This window comes from Pygoscelis adeliae, unplaced genomic scaffold (assembly GCF_000699105.1).
Source record: "Pygoscelis adeliae isolate BGI_AS28 unplaced genomic scaffold, ASM69910v1 Scaffold514, whole genome shotgun sequence".
Lineage (NCBI taxonomy): Eukaryota > Metazoa > Chordata > Aves > Sphenisciformes > Spheniscidae > Pygoscelis > Pygoscelis adeliae.
In genome coordinates this window covers 514,903-534,414 of record NW_008824594.1, presented here as the reverse complement: position 1 = coordinate 534,414, position 19,512 = coordinate 514,903, and the positions used below count along the sequence as shown (strand labels likewise).

Below are 19,512 nucleotides of genomic sequence, written 5' to 3'. Positions count from 1 at the left end.
TCATCATCTTTAGACAAGATTGTGTCAACCTGAGGTAACCCTGAAAAGTTATCCTCTGGCAGACCCTTATCAGCTTCCACTTCTGGGAAGACCCCTGTAAGTGGGCACTGCTGCTGCAGGGGAAGTGGTGTGTCTGTCTGACCTTTGGTCTCCAAATATTCTTTGGTAAACTGCTGTTGGGTTTTCATCTGCAACTGCCTTTCCACCTTCTGCAGCTCCTTCAATATTTTCTTCTTCTTCTGTACTTGTTCTTCTCTGTTCTTTTTAAGTTCTTCAATCTTATCTTTATTTAAAGGTTCACCTTGAATTAATTCCAATGATTTAAGTTGTGCTTTTTCAATAGCACTAATTCTCTGTCCAAGTTCATTCAGCTTGCCTTCAGTCTCTTCTACTATGCATTCCAAAGGCTGGTATGGGTGAAAAGGTGGCAGTAGGTCCTTATCTGCTACCTGCAGGGAACTTGACTTCTGCTTGGATGCACCTAAGCACATGAAAAATGTTTGAAAAAATGCCATGCTGAAGATACCCCAAACCTCCCCTCTCACCCACCAAAAAAAAAAAAAAAATAATAATTAAAAAAAAAATCTTTACAACTAACACTGCACATCTGTCAAACCACAGAAAGGTAAACCTACACTCCATGTTAAGACAAGAAAGGACAAAGTATATAGCTGGAATTTTTAATATCGATCCTAATATCCCTTTGAACACAGCTATTTTAATCTTAAGGAATAAGGAACTTTTATGGTTTCTGACATACATGACAGTGCATCTGGGAAGTGAAATCAGCAAGAAGAGCAAGGCAATTTCAATAATTTACTGAGTTCCCAAAGTTGTTCCGGTGTGCAGAGCAATTAAACTAAGACTATTTTCCAGAGGCTAACTTCCAACAGCAAGGTTACAAGCAAAGGCAGTCTATATTTGAAAGAAGACTAACTCTACAGTAAGATCAGTATTTTGAACTAGTATTTCTGCAAACACTGTAGCATTCCACCTTTACATTACAAACAGAATCCTGCCAGTGCAGATTTAATGTATACAAATATATTTTGAAGCTTTGGGACCTTTTTAAAAGTTCTGAGACAAAATTAACAGCTTGCTTGCCTCCCTCTCTCCAGTAACAGATTAACAATTCTGCTCACTATTAAGACTTAAAAAATAATCTTCAACATGAATCTAGCAAGGAACACCAAGCCAAGGCAGCACTTCTCTGAATGCTCACTGCCTTCAAGCAACCCGAGGCTGCTTTCCCAAAAGCCACATCTGTGAAACCTCCAGTCAGATCTTGCTAATAAGAATCTATTAAGTGCTGAAATTTTAATATGACTTCAGTGTAAGAAACTTTAATTAAAAATGTGGAAGGTTTTAGCCTGATCAAATAATTTCCTGCACTAACACTCATTTGCTATACCCAAACAGTGACATACATAGATTTAAAAAAAAAAAAAAAAAGAACACTCCAATATTTACAAAGCAGACTCATACAATTAATCATTAAAGGGGGAATTAAAATTATGTACAGTTTGAGCCTTGGCTTAATAAAGTTACCTAAACACCACACAGTTCAGTGAAAATCTGGATGCAAGAACTAAGTCCCAGATCAGTCGCTACGTCTGGAAGGATTAAGTTTCCTAAAACATCGATTTATTTCTCCCTGGGCCTTCCTTCACCAAAATACTAATTCACAAGTGACTTCATTTTGCATTGCTGTCAAAACAGGAGTCACATACACCTCACTCTGAAATAAATCTTTTTTTGAGGAACTAATTGAACAGGCAAACAAATGTGAGAATTTTCTCTTAAAAGAGAATTTTCTCCTATAAAGAGAAAGAACAAATATTAAAATAGAATTGAACCAACTGTGTGCTGAATACCTTCAGCAGACTCTCTGGAATGAAAGCAAACCATATCTAAATTTAAGGGAAACAACAAAAATCTTAATAACCCCAGGAAATATCCCAGCATCCCACAAACACTGTAGGTACCCTTCAGTAAGCTCTTTCTCCAGCTCAGTATTTTACACAGCTGCCTCGTACAGGTCAGTAGTTCCAGCTGAATACCTATTCCAACCACTACTATTATTTTGTCCCTGAACCATAAGTGAGTCACAAGACAATTTCTTGGAGGACAATAAAGAATTTGACTAAAGTTTAGCAATAACTTGCTTTGTGCTGGCTGATGGATATTTAGCTCAAGCCTGCTACAAGCTGCTGGCTATTTGGCTTTGTAGTGTTAGGTTTATATAGTTACCCTTTCATTTTAAAAAGTGTGATTTATATTGTAAGTTTTGCAGACCACTCTTGAAAAATATATTTGCACTCACCAAAAACATCACCAAAATGCTTGTCTATGTCTTTGTTAGAAACTAATAAAAGTCAATCGGTGTCTTTCGAAACTAAGCTGCTCCACTGCTGAAGTAGCAGAAACATTATAGTAACCTTAACTGCAAACTAACTCTACCTTTAAGATGCGACGAAGATGGGAACCCTTTGCACTGCTCTGTTTAATGTCATTCCTAAGGTTACCGTATCTATCATTTCCATCCTAACACAAAGCATTCCCACGACCTGGCAGCTCTGGACAGCTTCCAGCACTCTGTAGGAAAGAAAAGCTGCAGTTCAAAGAGCCCCCAAATAATAAAGTACCAATATTGTCCCTCTCAATTGAGTCCCACCTGGGGAGAAAATAAGCCTGCCATAGGAAAACTTTTGTACAAGTGCAAGAGGAAGTAAAGAGCAGAAGTGCAGCCTCGTATCAAGGCCTGGACTGGGTAGAGGAGCCAAGGCTGGTCTCACAGTGGGCAGCGCTCCCCAGACAGCAGCTCAGACCGGGAATGACCACGGAAAGTTGGGGAAGTTTCTGAAGACAGGTGTTAGGAAACCAGCAAGTGAAGAGCTGGGCTCTCAAGTTCCAGAAGAGGTGCAGAGATTTACTTTAATCAGCTTCTAATTAGTTAGCAGGGCCACTTTTCAGGTTCCAGATCATCCTTTCCATGCCAGAAAATAGTTGCAACCTGTAATCTTGGGGATACTGGAAGAGGACAAGGGGTAGGAAGAAAGATCTGGTAAACCTGACACGCACAGCTGAACAGCCAGTTCAAACCAGAGGTGGAGAAGACACTGGTGGTAGCTTCGAATATGTAAGCATTGTAATATAATATTATAATATTGGAAGTATTTAGAAGTAGCAATTTCCTGTTTTATCCAAATCTCTTCTGTATTACAATATCCTGAAAAATACTGTGCCCATTTTAGTAAATAATTATGAGCAAGACACTATATACTTTCACTTTTGAAATGCATTAAGTGCAATAAGACTTAAAAATCCAATCATAGGCCAGATCATAATTGTGTCAACTTTTTGTTGTTGTTGTTGTTCATTTATCTTTTTGGTGGAGCATCAATATTCTACACAACCAACCCACCACAAAATTAAACCTAGCAATATTAAGTAATCAATCTAGCCCTTAATGTAACTGTTTTGGCCACTTTTAGAAGACTTGTTTAGTACGAAATGAAGACTGAGTATCAATGAAATCCAGATGTTGCTACACAAATACCCGCCATCAGGTAATCATGATTACAGGACAAAGAATTGTTTGGTTGACAGAAAACCCAGAGTGGTTATGGGCACGCCAGGAAAGCCACAGAGTAAGGAAACAACCGTTTCCCAATTTATTTTGCGAACAGTAGCACCAATTGCGCTTTTAGTTATATTTCCATATTCCCACCGGTTCTGGTCCCTAGCCTGACCAACTCAGCCTTCACCACCATTCCTGCAGAGCACGCACATGTCTTCAGCCAGTTTTTTGACCAACACACACAACTCAGGGTAAAACCTACTCTGCACAAATGCAGCTTGCCATCCATTTCTCTGACTTCTTATTCTCTCCAGGAAATGAGAGGTAAATGTTTCCTATGGAAATCTCCTGTACTTCTCCAGTACACTGCAGATAATCTCCTAAGTACCTGAGTTGCAATAGTCCGTTCACCAGATAAGCCTCCCCCAAGCACCATTGCTGGTCTCTTGAGCACCCAATAATATGCACGGAGGACACCATTTCCAGTTTTTAATGCCTTCTGGCTGCAAGTAACATTTAAAGGTCCTAGACACTGTGAGCAAGAGTTTGGAAAAAATAACCTTCATATTTATAGTACTCAGGTGGCTCTCCTGAGCAATTAAACTCTTCTAATTTAAATTTGTTTAACACACATTCACTCTTTATAGGGTTGCTGCCTACGAACAAGTCTGATACCGTATTTCTTCCTGAGTGCTTATGATTCTTGAGGAACTTGCTCTTCTAGCCCTGACTTCTAATCCATAGGATGTCATCTTCTCCCAAGAAAGAAGTAATTTATATGCCCTTTCACAATGAATAGAGCAGCACAGGTGAGATGCTACTGGTCCAAAATAAACCTACCTAAAACTAGCCTTATTGACCCCAATGACATTGTTACTAGACGCACCATCTACATTTGTTAACACCCAAATGACAGCCTCATACTTTACAGTAGTAGCACAGGGAGGTACTTGCACTGTCCTCTGCAAGTCTGATTTTTTTTTTTATACATATATTTTTTATATATTTATTTATAAATATCTACTCCAAGGAAGCGTCCAAGAAACATGAAGTAGATAAGTTTTCTTACATAAATGAAGCCTAGTTCAGATCTTACTCTAAAAGCACTAATTGATGAATTAGCAAGGACAGACATTTGTCGTATTTTAGAGCAAGCAACAAGAGTTTAAGAAAAATCATTACTTTATTTTTAAGGTCTTTTCAGAAACTGAAAAAGACCAAAGGTTTGTTTTTACAATCCATTATAGTCTTCAGGAAGTTTCTGTCAACACAACTTGCATTTCAGCATAGTGGTTTTCATCTTGACCACCACCTAAAACAGTTATATTATACTTTACTTTTTATTAGATGAAATTCTGGGACTTGTTGACAGCTCCTTAATTTCTAGAGGAGTTAAATGAAAATTAAAAAAAATTTAAAAAAAAGAAAAAAATGAGAGTGGATCCAAAGCCAAACAGTTAAATTCCAAAAGATTTTTCCAGCATTAAAAAAATGACAAGAAGAAAAAAGTCAACTGTGTGATACACATTTGTACATTCAAATACATCTTCTCTGCCGGGACCAATACCTAGTATATAAATCTCAATGAATCACCATATCATCCTGACAGGTAATATTACCTAGAATTTAAAAAACAAAACAAAGCCAGTAACAACAACAAAACACACCAACACAAAACAACCAACCAAAAAACCAGATTCAGTCAGTTCCTCACTTCACAAAAGGCAGATGTCAGGAAGCATAAATCCATACTAAGATCTTTGTGCTTTGTTAACAGAATTGCTTGTCCACTGTTCTTGCACTTTAGGGTTTTTTAAAAATCTGATTTCACTCAGAAGTCGAGACTTAGATTTGCAGTCTGCAATTAAAATTCACCAGCCTCATAAACAGGAATAAGATGAGCTCAATATTGAATTTTCATGAAAATTCCGTGTTTAACTGTAATTCATATCAGTAAGAAATTCAGCTCTAAGAACCTGGGGAAACAATCAGTCAATCCATACACACAAATACAAAGTACAGTATTATATAATCTGGCTAATTGGGCAACAAAAAAATAGCCTACTTTTCCCAAGTAAATTCAACTGCTACTTTTTTTTTTTTTCTAATACATACTTATTAATTCTTCTTTATAAAGACCAGGATGATTTGTGGAGGGCTGAATGATCAGAGGAGTCTGTATTTTCACTACGTTCCTCCTGCGAACCATGCAGTATTTTTGCCAATCTTTATCACTCCTGCAGCTGTTTCTATGGAAAACTTGCAGGGAATAGGTGCAATGATATCCAACAGGCAATGGCTGTTGGCTGAAACCAAGCCAAACTTAACTCAATTGTCTGACATTCAAAAATTTGAGTTACTTTCCAATCTTAGTCTTCTTCCCAAGTTTCCTCTGGTGGCTTGAAGCTATCTAACTGGAAAATTGCTATGATGTAATTATATCAGTTGGTGGCAAGCAGGTGACTGAAGCTTCAAAGGAGCTGAATTTCAGAAACCACCATGAAAAGTTTTTTATACGTGTGTGCTCTTGGGGACCTACACCTCTTGTTTTTAAATCATGTGCCTGCACTGCTATATATTTGCATAAAAGAATAACAAGTCTTTAAGTCTACTAAGAAAGTATCAGTGAAGTTAGAAAGCCATGAGGCTTTCTAATGTTACATTTCACTTGGTAACTCAACCCGGATGACTGGGTCAGCTGCTGACCCAGGCAGAAAATACGGAGGAAAATGGCAAGAGTTAATCAGAAGGTGTTGAAGCACATGAAACAATGAACAGGCAGCTGGACTGTGCAGTAGAGAAGTCTGAAAGGAGTCAGAATGGAAAAGCAAGAATATCAGCTTGCGTTAATGCCTTCACCTCAATGAGAACAATATAATCTTTCTAGTTCTACTGTTAACCTGGCCCCTATTTCAATTAAATCACACAATGTACGAGATCTCTGCCAGTATATAACTCAGTATTAGGCATAAAAGTCAGATATTGGAGTAAAAAATATTTACTGAATTTGTAGCTATTGAAGCTATGTGGAGTTTCTTTTTCTCTCCTTTCTCCAAGCCATTAGGCTGTTAGGTTTAGCACGGGGATACAGGGGATACCATATATTGAAGGTCTAACTTAAAAAGCTTACAGAGTCCAAAAATCCTACTCAACTTTAAGGGAACTCTGGTCTCCTTCCCAGGGATCAAAGGCAGATATGTGGGCAGCTTTCACGTGAATAACTTAATTCTATTAGGTCTTGTGGAATTCTAAAAAAACATGCACCCCAAATGAGAAACGCTGCAAGTTACTGCCCACTTAAAAACAACGGTAGAGAAGTCTAATGAAGGATGTTGATAGGTTTAAAGCACTCAGTTAAGGCCAATTAGTTCATCTGTAAGCACAATTTCAGATTAACTATGAAGTAAAACAAATCTGGAGAAAAACTTACGAAATAACTGATACCTCAGCCTCCAAAACCAGACTACTTTAAATTTTGACATGTTTAAAAACACCTTACATAATTCAAATACTTTGACTAAGAAAATAATCCTGCTGCTTTCCACAGACTTCCTGAGCAACCCTTTGTTGCACTAGCGTGTTGGTTTTCAATAGTGTTCTAAAAACATGCCGTGGGTTCAAGCTACTGCGCTCACCAGGCACGCTCTGCGAAAGACTAAGGCAGAATCACAAACACCGCTGGGAGCTTCAGATCCCACTCGTAAACATTAGCTTGCATTTACAAACGAGACAAGATTATCAACCGCAACACTATTACACCAGCTGATTTCCTGAAGAAATCCAACAGAACTCCTTTTGACCATTTCACATGCTGGGCACCAAGACCCCCACGCCCCAGGGAACCAGATGCAGGGGCACTCGGAGCTGCGTCATAGCCACTGCGCTTTACACCCCTCGCAGCGTAAAGCAGGAGAGACCCTCTGGTCCTGCAGAAATAGCACATTTGTTTATTCTAGCCAAAAGACTCTCCGTGTTGAGCCGCTGCATCAGAATTGCTGCTGAGCAATCCTGACCGCGTTCAAGCAAGGGCAGCAGCAAGTACAAAATGCCAGGGAAGGTACCTCCTGCCTCTCCCCACGACAGCACAAAGAGCTGAACTTCACTGGGATTTCACTTTTACATGGACACAATAGACACATGCTAAATGTAGTGCACTAAAAACAATCCTTCCTAAGTAGGTAAGTTGAGGTCTGTTCAGTCCTGTGAACTAGTTCTGCTGCTTCTTCCACCTGATTTTTCTTCAGCTCTTTAGGAGGTTACCAACTTTGCGTATCACCTTTATCTGAGTCGCTCTAGATCCACTGTCAGCTCTGAAATGGTCCTCTTTTCAGTTGCTAAACATTGATATTAAATCCTTTGCCAAAATAATTATTCAAATGGCAACTATTCCATATGCCTTCTTACTTTACTGGAGAATAATAATGTAATTCAAAATTCCTCTTGAAAAACCTCACACCATATTTCAATCATAAAAATAACATACAAGTGTATTCTAGTTTTACGCTCAACTTGCCAAGAACTCTTCAGGAAACAAGTTGTTATTATTACATTTCTTGCAAAACTAATACAGGTCCTTAAAAAACAGACTGCACTGAGGTTAAGAAGGCTAGGTGCTCCTCTCTTTCCTCCAAACAGTTAAGAGTTTATACAAAAACTCAAGGGGCTACTTCTAACTGTGAAGGCAAGAAATTTGTCTTCCCCAGGATAAACAATTTTGTTACATAAGAACTTAAGACTGCTTTCCCCCCCACCCATGCAAATAATGAACACGCCTTTATTTGCACCCTCTTTTGCCCCTTGCCTCACAAGAAGTCTAACCATGAAAGTCTGGTATATTAAAGCCACATGTGTATAACAAGTTAAGAATGGAAGTTCAAAGAACACTAACTCTACTGCAGTTAAAGCAGCAGAGTGGTATCACTACAATGATCACACGGTGTTTATCACAAAAATATTATTTTTCCCCTAAAGATCTGAGACACACAAGAGCTTTGCACACAAAGTTTTCAGGAATGCTTCATCAGCCCAATGACACATTTCGGATTGCTACATCTCTTGCAACGCATCACAGATTAGTTTCACTGACAGGCATGAAGCATGTCCTGAAACACTGAGAACAACTAGATCTCTGTGCCAGTTCCAACAACATGGTACTGCTAAAAACGTGCCTAAAATATGCACTGACTTTTGCAATAACTTTTTTTTTTTTTAAAGAGAGCTATTTCTTAAACTACAGTCAACTATTTGCTTTTCATAATTTGATTAAATAACATGAGACTAAGCTTACAACTTTAGTCTTCTGACTCAGTGTCGACTAATCTCTCACTAATTCCCATGCGTCGCCAAATGTACTTCCAGAACACTAACCCACTCCACAATACTAACAGTTATTTAACTGTAAGGGCACACATGCTGGTATATAGCTTTTTGCTGTTTTATTTGAACCAGAAGTTGCATATATTCTTTTCATTTGTTTGGTACTCGTTTTTATGAAATCCAAAATACCAAGTGTTGCACATCCTAGGAAAATGATACAATAACTGCATTTGAGAAGTCACACACATGGCATATATGCATGGAGAGAGTCACGGCTGCACACTTAAACACCAGTAGGTACACAATTTTTTCTCTCTTCATTTGTGCCCCCGGGGTGGGGTTGGTTTGTTTTGTTTTAGGAAGCACTGAGCACTTCCAGAATAAAGGAATTAAGTAAAGCTAGCTAATAGAGCTCTGGATACTATAATCTTTAATATCCCCATCCAAAACTGTAAATCATTAGGAGCTGCAGTTTGTAATTTTCCACTTGAGAATGTGCTTCTCATTCTGAGCTGACTTAGCAGACATGAAGAATTTGTTACAGAGTCCATGGCTGGAAACAAAGTGCTAAATTCGCCATTTAATGACTGCAAATAGTTTTAACCAGTTAGTACAACCATGTTCAAAGCAAAAACCCTGATGTTATGATTACTTACAAGAGTACTATTACTAATACAAGAAAAATTCTCCTCTAAGTAGATCTGCATTGGCATTTTACAGTGCCAACATGTTTGCATTGCTACTGTAGGAACAGAAAAAAGTTCATGTATCAAGTTCATCGATAATAGTTGCAACTATTCTAGATGACCAATGCACAATACTCAAAAATTAACACCACACCTAGAGTTCATTTATGTTTTTTATCAGTCTGCACTATGGCAGTTACCACAATCATTTTCTTCAAAAAAAATTAGAATAAGCGTAATTCTAATAAATTAGAATAAGCACAATAAAATTACAATAACCAGTGTTACTATACTGCAGAATACAAGAAAATAAGCAAAAATTACGCGCTACATAAAATACTTTTAAGTTATACTTCATTAGAGGTGTTCAAGAATTGATGGAGTAGACTATACTATGCATAAGCTCTAATAAAATTGTCCCCAGCCTATCAGTTTCCAAATTGCATATATTCTCCGAGTGGCTACATACTAACCTTTCACCACTCCCAAGAGAGGTGGTGAGTTCTCTTGAGGGGTTCTGTCAGGTTCCTGGGGAGGTACAACCATAGCAAGTGTATGCACCGGTACACGTGGAACCTTAAAACAAAGCCACAGACACACACTCAGATAAAAAAACCCTTTTGAATGGACCAGTTCTCCAAGTGTTAATACAAAGATACATTTCTACAGCAGACCTCCATTCCACTCTTCCCAAACTGTGTATGGTAGGCTACCTCTTGGTAGGACCTGTCCTGCGCTATTTTATCGTGGATAATATATCAAAGTTAACTATGTTACTCTTCACAAAATTCCAGGCTGTGTAGGCTGGAAAACTGTTAACATCCTTAGGCTTCTAATCAGCTAATTCCACTGGGAAGCTACCTCTCCAGCCTGCAGAAGTCTAAATTTACACAATCTATTTTCTTTCATACAACAACCAAAATCAGCACCAACATTTGAGGGGTGCTGTCACAAGGGTTTAGAACTGCTGAAGCAAAATACTGAGCAAACACAACCAAGAAAATAATATTCTTTTGAGATACTAGGTTTGGGACTATCCCATCTAAGGAGCAGAAAAGGGAACATAGTTGATGCACTCTTCAGGACACTGCAGACAATACCAGTCAACTTCCTCACTCTCCACCATTTTCAAGTGCACAGACTTTTTAAAAGTCTTTCCACTGTGTATGTTCACATCTACATTAACTTCAGAAGTTAACTACTAAAGCAGTGCTTCTTTGCAACATTCATGGTGATAGTTAAAAAAAATTCCTTATGCCTTACCTGAGACTGATCCTGAGATGGAGGTGTGAGCTGAGACAAGTCTGCTGCAGGAACCGACAAAACATTGTTTGGGTAATCCAGCAAGTAAGAAACAACATTTGTATGTCCTCCTTTTGCGGCTTCAATGAGCATTGTTGAGCCATCCTGAAGTGAGATTTTGGAAATAAAAAGCCAGAAGATGAATTTTGCTAACTGGTATAGCACGTAAGATATGAATTAGACCATTTAAGATTGCACATTTACTAATCCATTAAATCAACTATGTGGTTCTTTCAGTACCTATGATAAATGCATAGTTTTAAGCGAATACCTTGAGCCGATGAGTAGGATCTGCACCGTGAGCCAGAAGGAGCTCAACAACTGCCAGGTGGCCTCCCGCACATGCCAGTGACACCACCGTGTGGTCATTATTAGCTGTAGCCCTGTTAACATTGGCACCTATAAAGAGAAGATCTCAGAATTAAACACAAGCAAATCCTTTTTAAAAGAAAGTATCGACAGGTACAGTATTTTCTGGAATAAAGATAAACTTTTCTCTTCTAATCTTCCTAATTCATACACACACTTCTGGGGTAAAAGCAGGGGATTTTGAATAACCGATGGCTTCCACACATCATTCTCCTCATCTTGTAAAGACAAGGCAGTAATGACAGTAACAGTGGGCCTCGTAAGTGCTAAGAGAGAGGGAACACTTACGGTGTACAAAGCACAACTTTTAAATTTTCATTCTAAGCACTTACCAGTATCACTGCATGGTGCAATTTTTACTGTTTCAGACAGTACTTGAGGATGTGTTTTTTCTGAAGGAGGGAGTGGGTTTTTTTAAGAAACTGAAAGTATTTGCTGTACTTCAAATCTATTTATTAATCTATACAAGAGTAGGAAAAGTAACTAGCAAAATATTTTGTGATTCATTGTATCATGAACTAAATGAAATTCAAAAAACCCTTAGCAGTTTGACAAATGCTCATATACACATAACCAGATTAATTTTGAGGAAGGATCACAAACATGCAGAACTAAAGCGGCATTTTAAGTTTTTAAATTAGTTATTTAAACTAGTATTTTACCTTTGCTAATAAGGAATTGCACAGTGCATAAATGACCAGCTCGCGCAGCCTTCATTAGTGGGGTTCTCCCACCTTCAGATTCATGCTCCTATTGTAAAGAAGAAATACCAGATGTATAAATGGGCAAAAATTGTACCATTGTTTCAGCTTTTGAACCGTCTCGTGATGGGACCAGAATTACCTGTCTCAGTAGAAGACCTACCTTATAAGATGACTGTAATCAATATAAACTGACTGGAATCAATTTTCATGTTACCTCAAATACTGAATCACACTGTCAAAAAGCATTAAGACCACACCCATACTGTTATCACACAAGGAAGTTTCCCTGCTTGCATATCCCTTTTTATTTTAGTGTTCAAATGCATAACATACTTGAGAACAGTAACATCTGGTTTCCTCCTCAAAAAAGGATGACTATAACACAAATATCATCCAGCATCAGAAAGTATACAAATAACTATGAACTGATGGTGCAACAGTTCTGAGAGCTGTCACATGCTGCATGCCAGACCTTTAAAATTGCAATAATGTCTGAAATGCAGACAACATTTTTAAAACACACTGAAGAGGATCAGCGATAAAAATGAGACAAATCACTGCAGGTCACAAAAAGCCTCTGAATAAGAGGACTGGAGAATAAAGCAGAACGAAGGAAAAAAGGTGATACAAACCAACAAAAAAGGAATGAGCGACAAGAATAATTTTCTAATTTAAAAAGTTTCTGAATACTGGAAAGATGTGGTTGAATACAACTGTATTAGAGAAGTTACAGAACTAGAAAATTTGCCTGCTATGTAGACATGATCAATACCACAAAGAATGCTGACTAATCAACCCTCCTACAGCAACAAGGGGAGAGAACATCATCTTCCTGGGAGTGTTTGTATTTGTGCTCTGAATATTCAGTCTGATCAATAATATACTAGGATCGAGGGGTTTTTTAATTAAATATCTGGGAAGCCAAGCTCTAAATTCACTATTTACTTCTGGAATCATAGGTGTATCTGACAGTGAAAGTTAACATTTAGTACTGACAGTGGATGATACTGCTATTTACAAATACAAAAGGACAAGAATAGATTTGACAGAACACATCAACTCCTTCCCATAGTTTCAGTATTCCTGAAAACTCTGCATATGTCCTTTGACATATGGCTTGCTTTGGTTGCAAGCTTCACCTTAAGTTAGCTTTCTGTTCATACACTCGAGGAAGAAATCTCTTAACTGGATCTTCTATTGGAGACTGACTGCATGCAGAAAATACAAACCAATCCTTTGCCGTAACGGGGGTTACACTACCCCTCTGCTATGCGCTTTGGAAAGAGCGGAAACACTCTGCTCCTGCACCTTCAAAAGAACTTTGTATTATTGTACATGGCTTCAACACACGTTTAAACCCCACATTAGTGCTCTGATTTCTTTGCTTACTTGGTAGTATAATGCATAAGTGCATGCAGGCAGATAGGAAGCCTTACTACTGAAGTCACCTCTTTTTTTTTTTTATAATAAGTAGATTCCACTCCCAGGGCAAATGACTGCTTAGCTGTCGATAAATATATGCATGCTTTTGGATTGTCTGCATGTCAGAAATATTTGCAGGACATGTACAGCTAATTATGTTAGCATGTGGCCCTACGATGCGCAAGAATTAGTAGCATGCCCTTGAGCTCTGATGCTTACTCTGGTATTTGGCATAGTTTTTCCTTCCTCAGCCACTGCCAACAGATCATAAAAAGCCAGATGCTGCTGTTTGCCTTATGCACAGTAAACCCCTGGTACTGCCGGCAAATCACTCGCAAAGCAGCTATGGATGTAAAGAACTGCTGAACACCACTCCACTCGCTGAGCAGGACCAGAACATTACTGCCCAAGCAATTTAATACACATTTCTAAATCCCCATTGATGCAACAGCAAAGATGGCAAGAAGCAAAATTTATTTTAGGTCATCTTAGCTATATTCAAGATAGTGAAAAGCCATCCTGTATTGCATTCAAATGTAGCATTTCAGATAAATAGCAGTAAGATATCATTATCTGCAACATTCTCTATTCCTAACAGACTTCACTGTTGAAGTCTTAAACACAGATGTCAGGAGGCTTCCTCATTTAAATGCAATGCAGTTATTCTGCCCAGTTTAACCAACTGTCACTTCATCAAGCAGGCAGAACTTGATCCGCAACTATTATACACTTCAAATACTTGCAGTACCATACACATCATCAGTCCAGCCAAACTAAACCATTTGTGTGCCCACCTGCTGCAGATCTTCAAAAGTTACTGCATTTTGATGGTATTTTTCACATCGGAAGATAGAAATGCATATTTTATTTTAAGATTAAATGAATTCTATGACTTCAGCATTCTATTTAGCCCTAATGAAGGCTAGCAGATAGCATCAGCTCAAGCTTTAAGGGAAAACAGCTGAAACAAGCCAAAATAAGAAGCTGAGCCACTGCAGTGCCTTTGTCTACTTGCATCCTTTCTTTTACCTGGAATGGCCATAAATTTCAAAGATTTCTTTTTTTAGCTGCAGTGGATAATCAAAATCGGGACAGAGAACATGAAGGCTGTTCAAAAGCATCCTCCATCAGATTTCCAGCGCGTTTCTTCCTTGTATTAATATGAAGTACATGCAAATGCTTATCTTGCAAAAACTAGCAAGGAGTACTCATCTCCAAAGACAATTTCCCCAGCTATCTGCACTGTAGGACTCACCACAGTATTCTGTCTCTCTTCACTGCTCCAATCCTGAGAAATATTGCAGTTAGTATGATCAGAAAGAGGTATAAAGGAGAACACCTAGCCAGCTTTGACTAGAAAAGCCATTCTCTAAACACGTGAGTGATGTGCTCTCCTGCTAATTCTGCTTGAACAGAAAGAACGCCAAAGAAGAATTTTCTGTAGGTTTGGGTACCAGATAGGAAGGAAGGGGAAAGCGAGAGTATTACCCAATCAGGTAAAAGTTTACATTATCTGCACCTTTTCCACTGGGACTCAAAAAGGAGATGAGAATCCAGTCAGTAATAATTATTTCCTTTCTAGACAAATCAATACTTCAGAGAGCAGAGCAAAAGCAGTGTCATCAGAGGCATCTTACGACAATCACTGATTTTATTTTTTTTAATTATTGATTTAGAGTTCTCTGTTTTAGGCAATTCCAAGATCAGCTACATAAGGGCTTCCCCCCTCCCCCCCGCCAATTATTCTCCTTGGTTCACAAGTATTCATGGCTGGCAAGTATTATTCACTAGGATATTTTTTTCGAGTTTGTTTCCAATGTCGTATGTTATTTAAAAGTTCTAGAACAAAATCTGCATTTTCAAAGTAAAGGTCCAACTGCTCTCTTCAATTCTTTAACGAGCCTCTCTCATCCATGACAACGCTGAATATTTAACAGAAATCTAAGTGTTATTCTAAGCAAAATGATTTAGACAAAGTTTTTGATGCAAGACAATAGCCAAACAATACAGTTCGTAACACTATGCCACTTTGCTAATTGTCAAGACTGAACTCCTATCAAGAGATACAGTATTCTAGCAGTCACTAACCTAATTGTCCCAGATAACCTTCCTGAGATATGTAGCAAACCAGTATTTCAGAGTCACCTAAAAACTCAACTAGGCCTCTAGTTTAAAGTAAATATCTGAAAAGAGAAGACCTTACAGGAAGCTAGATATGTACTAACAGGTTTAAACATAGCTACTTGTGCTAATAGACTCAATGAGATAACTTGCTGCATTTGTGAAGGTTGAGATTCGAGATACTGTTTTTTAAAAATAGGGTTTTAGAAAACCCAACAGAAGGAAAAATGCAGGACAAAGATGACATATCTAGTCTACACAGTGAGTCTTTGTATTTCTGAAGAAATTTAGATGCCTTAAAGCCATGCTTGTTGTTAGCATGTATCCTGAGGCTGTAGCTTACAAGCATCAAAGGCCAACCTCACCTGATGCTTGCCCGGCTCTATGCCCTCCAAAATAGTCTTCTTTAAGTCCTCCTGCTTGTCCTGCGGAAGGAAAAAGAAGAACTCACGGCTCTTGTTCTACAAATAAATGTTGTACTTGGTCATGAAGACCTGGAATGTGAACTTAAATGGATCAGATCCACCAGCTGAAAACTCTGTTTTGCTGCAATTAGGCAAGCAAGCACAAAGGTAAGACCAAGCAATGCAGCTCTCACCAGTTAAGACTCCTACCACAAGCCATTCAGATTCACAAAGAGAGCACAACGGTCATACGCAGCATCTCGTTAAATGCAAGATGACTTTGTTCACTACTGGCAAAAGAGAGGATTTCATTGTACTTTGCACCATCCAGAGATTGCAACACAACATCCAAAAGGTGTTAACTACAAAAATTAGCTTCACATGTCCTACAGCCTTTTGCTTTATTTGTAGAAGACTGAGGGCCAAGTCTAAAAAGACCTGAAATCCCCGATGGTTCAAGAAACAGTATGGAAAAACCTGACAGCTTCTCAGATCTCTCACTGTAACAACAACATAGCTATCTCCAGCATGGTTTCATTCAAATCCGTATTGGCTACTTTTGTAGATGCTTCAATGCTGCCTTATGCGCACTGCATCAAACATGCAGTGAGTGTGTCATACACATAAAGGAAAGTGAGTTTCTAATTAAGGAGCCACATTAGTGTGAGGGATGTTATCAGCTGAAGGCAAAGCAATGATCCCTGCAATGACAAAAACATCTGTCTGTAAAAATATTTTGTCACGGGGAAGAATCAAGAGGTAGTTTGGCATGCCTGTATTTTTTTTTTTTGCAACTGGAGTTATGTGGATGCCAGGTAGCCAGTTTTAGTCTTTTAAGGAAAGCCACGAGTGGAATTTTAACAAATATAAAGAGCTATGAGGAGAGCTTGATAGTGCAAAATGAGAAGAATGCAAGGATGAAGCTGCCCTCAGGGGTTCTCTTCCATCTCTCAATTTCAGCATAAAAGCACCCATATATCTTGTAGTAGAAAGGTAAACTCCACCAGTAGATCAACTCTCCTGTGCAGCAGAGCCTCACGTACAGCTGCATGGCAGCCCAGATTAGAAAGTCCCAATTAAAACTCTTTTCTGTATTTCCCAGCTGAGAAAAGCTGGGATCTTCTCGCTGTCCAAAAAAGAACACTCTCTCTTTGTTTTCAGCTACACTGAAACAGACAAAGATGCAACCACCTTGTCAAGAGCAGTCTCACTTCCAAAAAGGAGACTGGACTCTCCAGTGTGCAGCATTTCATCCAGGCCTGATTCTACATTAAAAGGGAACAGGCATCCAAAGAGGCACTTTTAGTTTATAGAAAGGTATATTAGCTTAAAAGCAGGATACTACCTCTCATTAAATATCACCAATACTCTTTGTGAGCTTTACAGTCCTTAACCTAGTTCCTATGGGAACATACATGCACCACGCGTGTCCTACCTTATACAAGCTTTGAGATGAAGGTAACTGCTAGTAAAGACACAAAGAAGAAAAAAAAAAAAGAGAGAACTCTTACAGGAAAAACAGAAGTCTCCTCTCACCTTTGAGATTAGACAAACCCTTGCCACGCTGGTAAATAACTGTATTACTAAAGTACTGGTTATTTTTTCCTGAAGCTATTAAACCATACCACCACACAGAAAAAACGTGTCTATCAAATCGTATTTCAGAGTTCTTATCTCCAAAATTTTACTCCTATTAATCACAAAATCTAAAGTAGGTGTTTTGTCCCCATAAAGAAGTTTGTAAACAAGTAAAATTTACATTTGGTCCAGTGGCAGGAGCTCAGACTAAGTCCCTGAAAGTCTCTAGTCCTGCAGGCTATCAAGGAACTAGAATGCAGCTCAGGCACAGATGGGATCACAGGCTGAAGTCTTCAGATGTGCCTCGTACTAAGTCATTCACATACTTGGCAAAAGCAAGCCAATTTCAAAATGCATACATTAACAAGGAAAGGTGTAGGCCTGCCAAGCTAGTTTTGCTACAGATTTTGACAGGCCAACTTTGTCCCTGTAAGAACATGGAAAAGACAGATCCCTTAAAGAAGGGCATCAGAAAAGCATCAGAATAATTGGTGACAAGCCAGACTTCATAAACAATTAGTCACAAGGAGATACAAATTCATCAAAATACCACACAATTGATCAGCTCTCCAGCAGACAGAAACAGATGAACATGTACTCTGACACTGTTCATTTCTAGTATAACTTGCCACTGCAGAGTTTTAAGGAAAAATTAACCACAAACCGAAGACAGTTCATCTCAGCCACCCTTTTCTTTTAGTTCTCCTGCTTCTTATAAAGCCACGTTCCTTAATGAAACTAACAGAGCTCTCAAGATCTTCACTGGTTCTTGAACTGAATTACATATTTGATACCTAGGCCAGAGGATCAGTCCCTGAAAAGCAAGAGTTCCCATTTTCTACTTGCAAGAACAGCAGCCTTTTTGCGCTGAGACGTGGTGGTAATAATCGCTCCCAGTTCAGACAAAACTCTACGGGGACTAAAATCACTATCATAAAATGATCATAGAACAGTTTGGGTTGGACGGGACCTTCAAAGACCAGCTAGTTCACGCCCCTGCCGTGGACAGGGACATCTTCCACTAGATCAGGTTGCTCAAAGCCCCATTCAACCTGACCTGGAACTTTTCCAAGGATGGGGCATCCACAACTCCTCCGGGCAGCCTGTCCTGGTGTCTCACCACCCTCACCGTAAAACATGCTCAAACTTTAGCTCAAGATTCTATTTTGAGATTGAGAAAACCTCAACTGGACACGAGCAACACACAGGAATCAGTTCAGCAGTGAGCTGGATAACTTCAGCAAAGTTGGAAGACTTCAGTTTTCAATACAGGAAACATCTCCTGCCCTCTGCCGGTTCGGCTAACCCAGCATGAAAGAGGCTCCTCTTCACACCTGCGGTCTCAAAGTCTGCACCTCAAATCCCACTCAGTCCTGATCTCCTGGCAACTGAAGAGACACCTGAGAAGTCAAGAAAGATTTGAGGTCTTCAAGTAGATTATATGCTTTCCAAATCATGGAACAAAGGCTCTAAATTAGGAAGAAATGGGAGATCACAACAGATCTTGACAGCCAGTGTTTATTGTTCCTTTAACTCAAGAGCATTTGGGGAAGGAAGACGAACTTTCTTTCCTCAATCTAGAATCAGGGAGAAGAAAAATCCTCAAGAACTATGCTCCTTGCCTTCCTGGTCCAGAAGAAAAGAGAATATGCAGGTGGTTCACAAAACAATAAAGTAACAACAGCAAAATCCAGCAGTGGCTACATCTCTACAGATAAATAAAACAGGGCCAGGAGACAAGCTTAGGCATGGGATCACTGGTCATTCACACTGCTTATTCCTTTGCAGCCTCCCTGGCGCGGTGCTGGCTCTGGCAAGAACCACAGGGAGGAGGTCACCAGGGACTGTTCCCAACGGACAGCATGGAAAACGTGACATCAAGTTAGTCTCCACTTATCTCAGAGGACTCACACCCTCAAGAACCCCTTCAAGACCTCATCCCACAACCCAGGGGTGTCCCATGTATGCTCCCAGAATTGTGTTATGAAAACACCACCCTGGTGGGCTGCAGCTGACATTCTTACAGACAC

At 39.1% G+C, this 19,512-nt stretch overlaps 1 protein-coding gene across 1 annotated transcript in view; it reads right to left on the bottom strand.

Annotated features, from left to right (window-relative positions):
- The window catches only part of ANKHD1 (ankyrin repeat and KH domain containing 1), a 106,716-nt gene that overhangs the window by 39,650 nt on the left and 47,554 nt on the right, over positions 1-19,512 (bottom strand). The window contains 5 exon segments of the mRNA XM_009322292.1: positions 2-481; positions 10,056-10,158; positions 10,846-10,989; positions 11,156-11,283; positions 11,916-12,003. Coding sequence (XP_009320567.1) covers positions 2-481; positions 10,056-10,158; positions 10,846-10,989; positions 11,156-11,283; positions 11,916-12,003 — 943 coding nt within the window.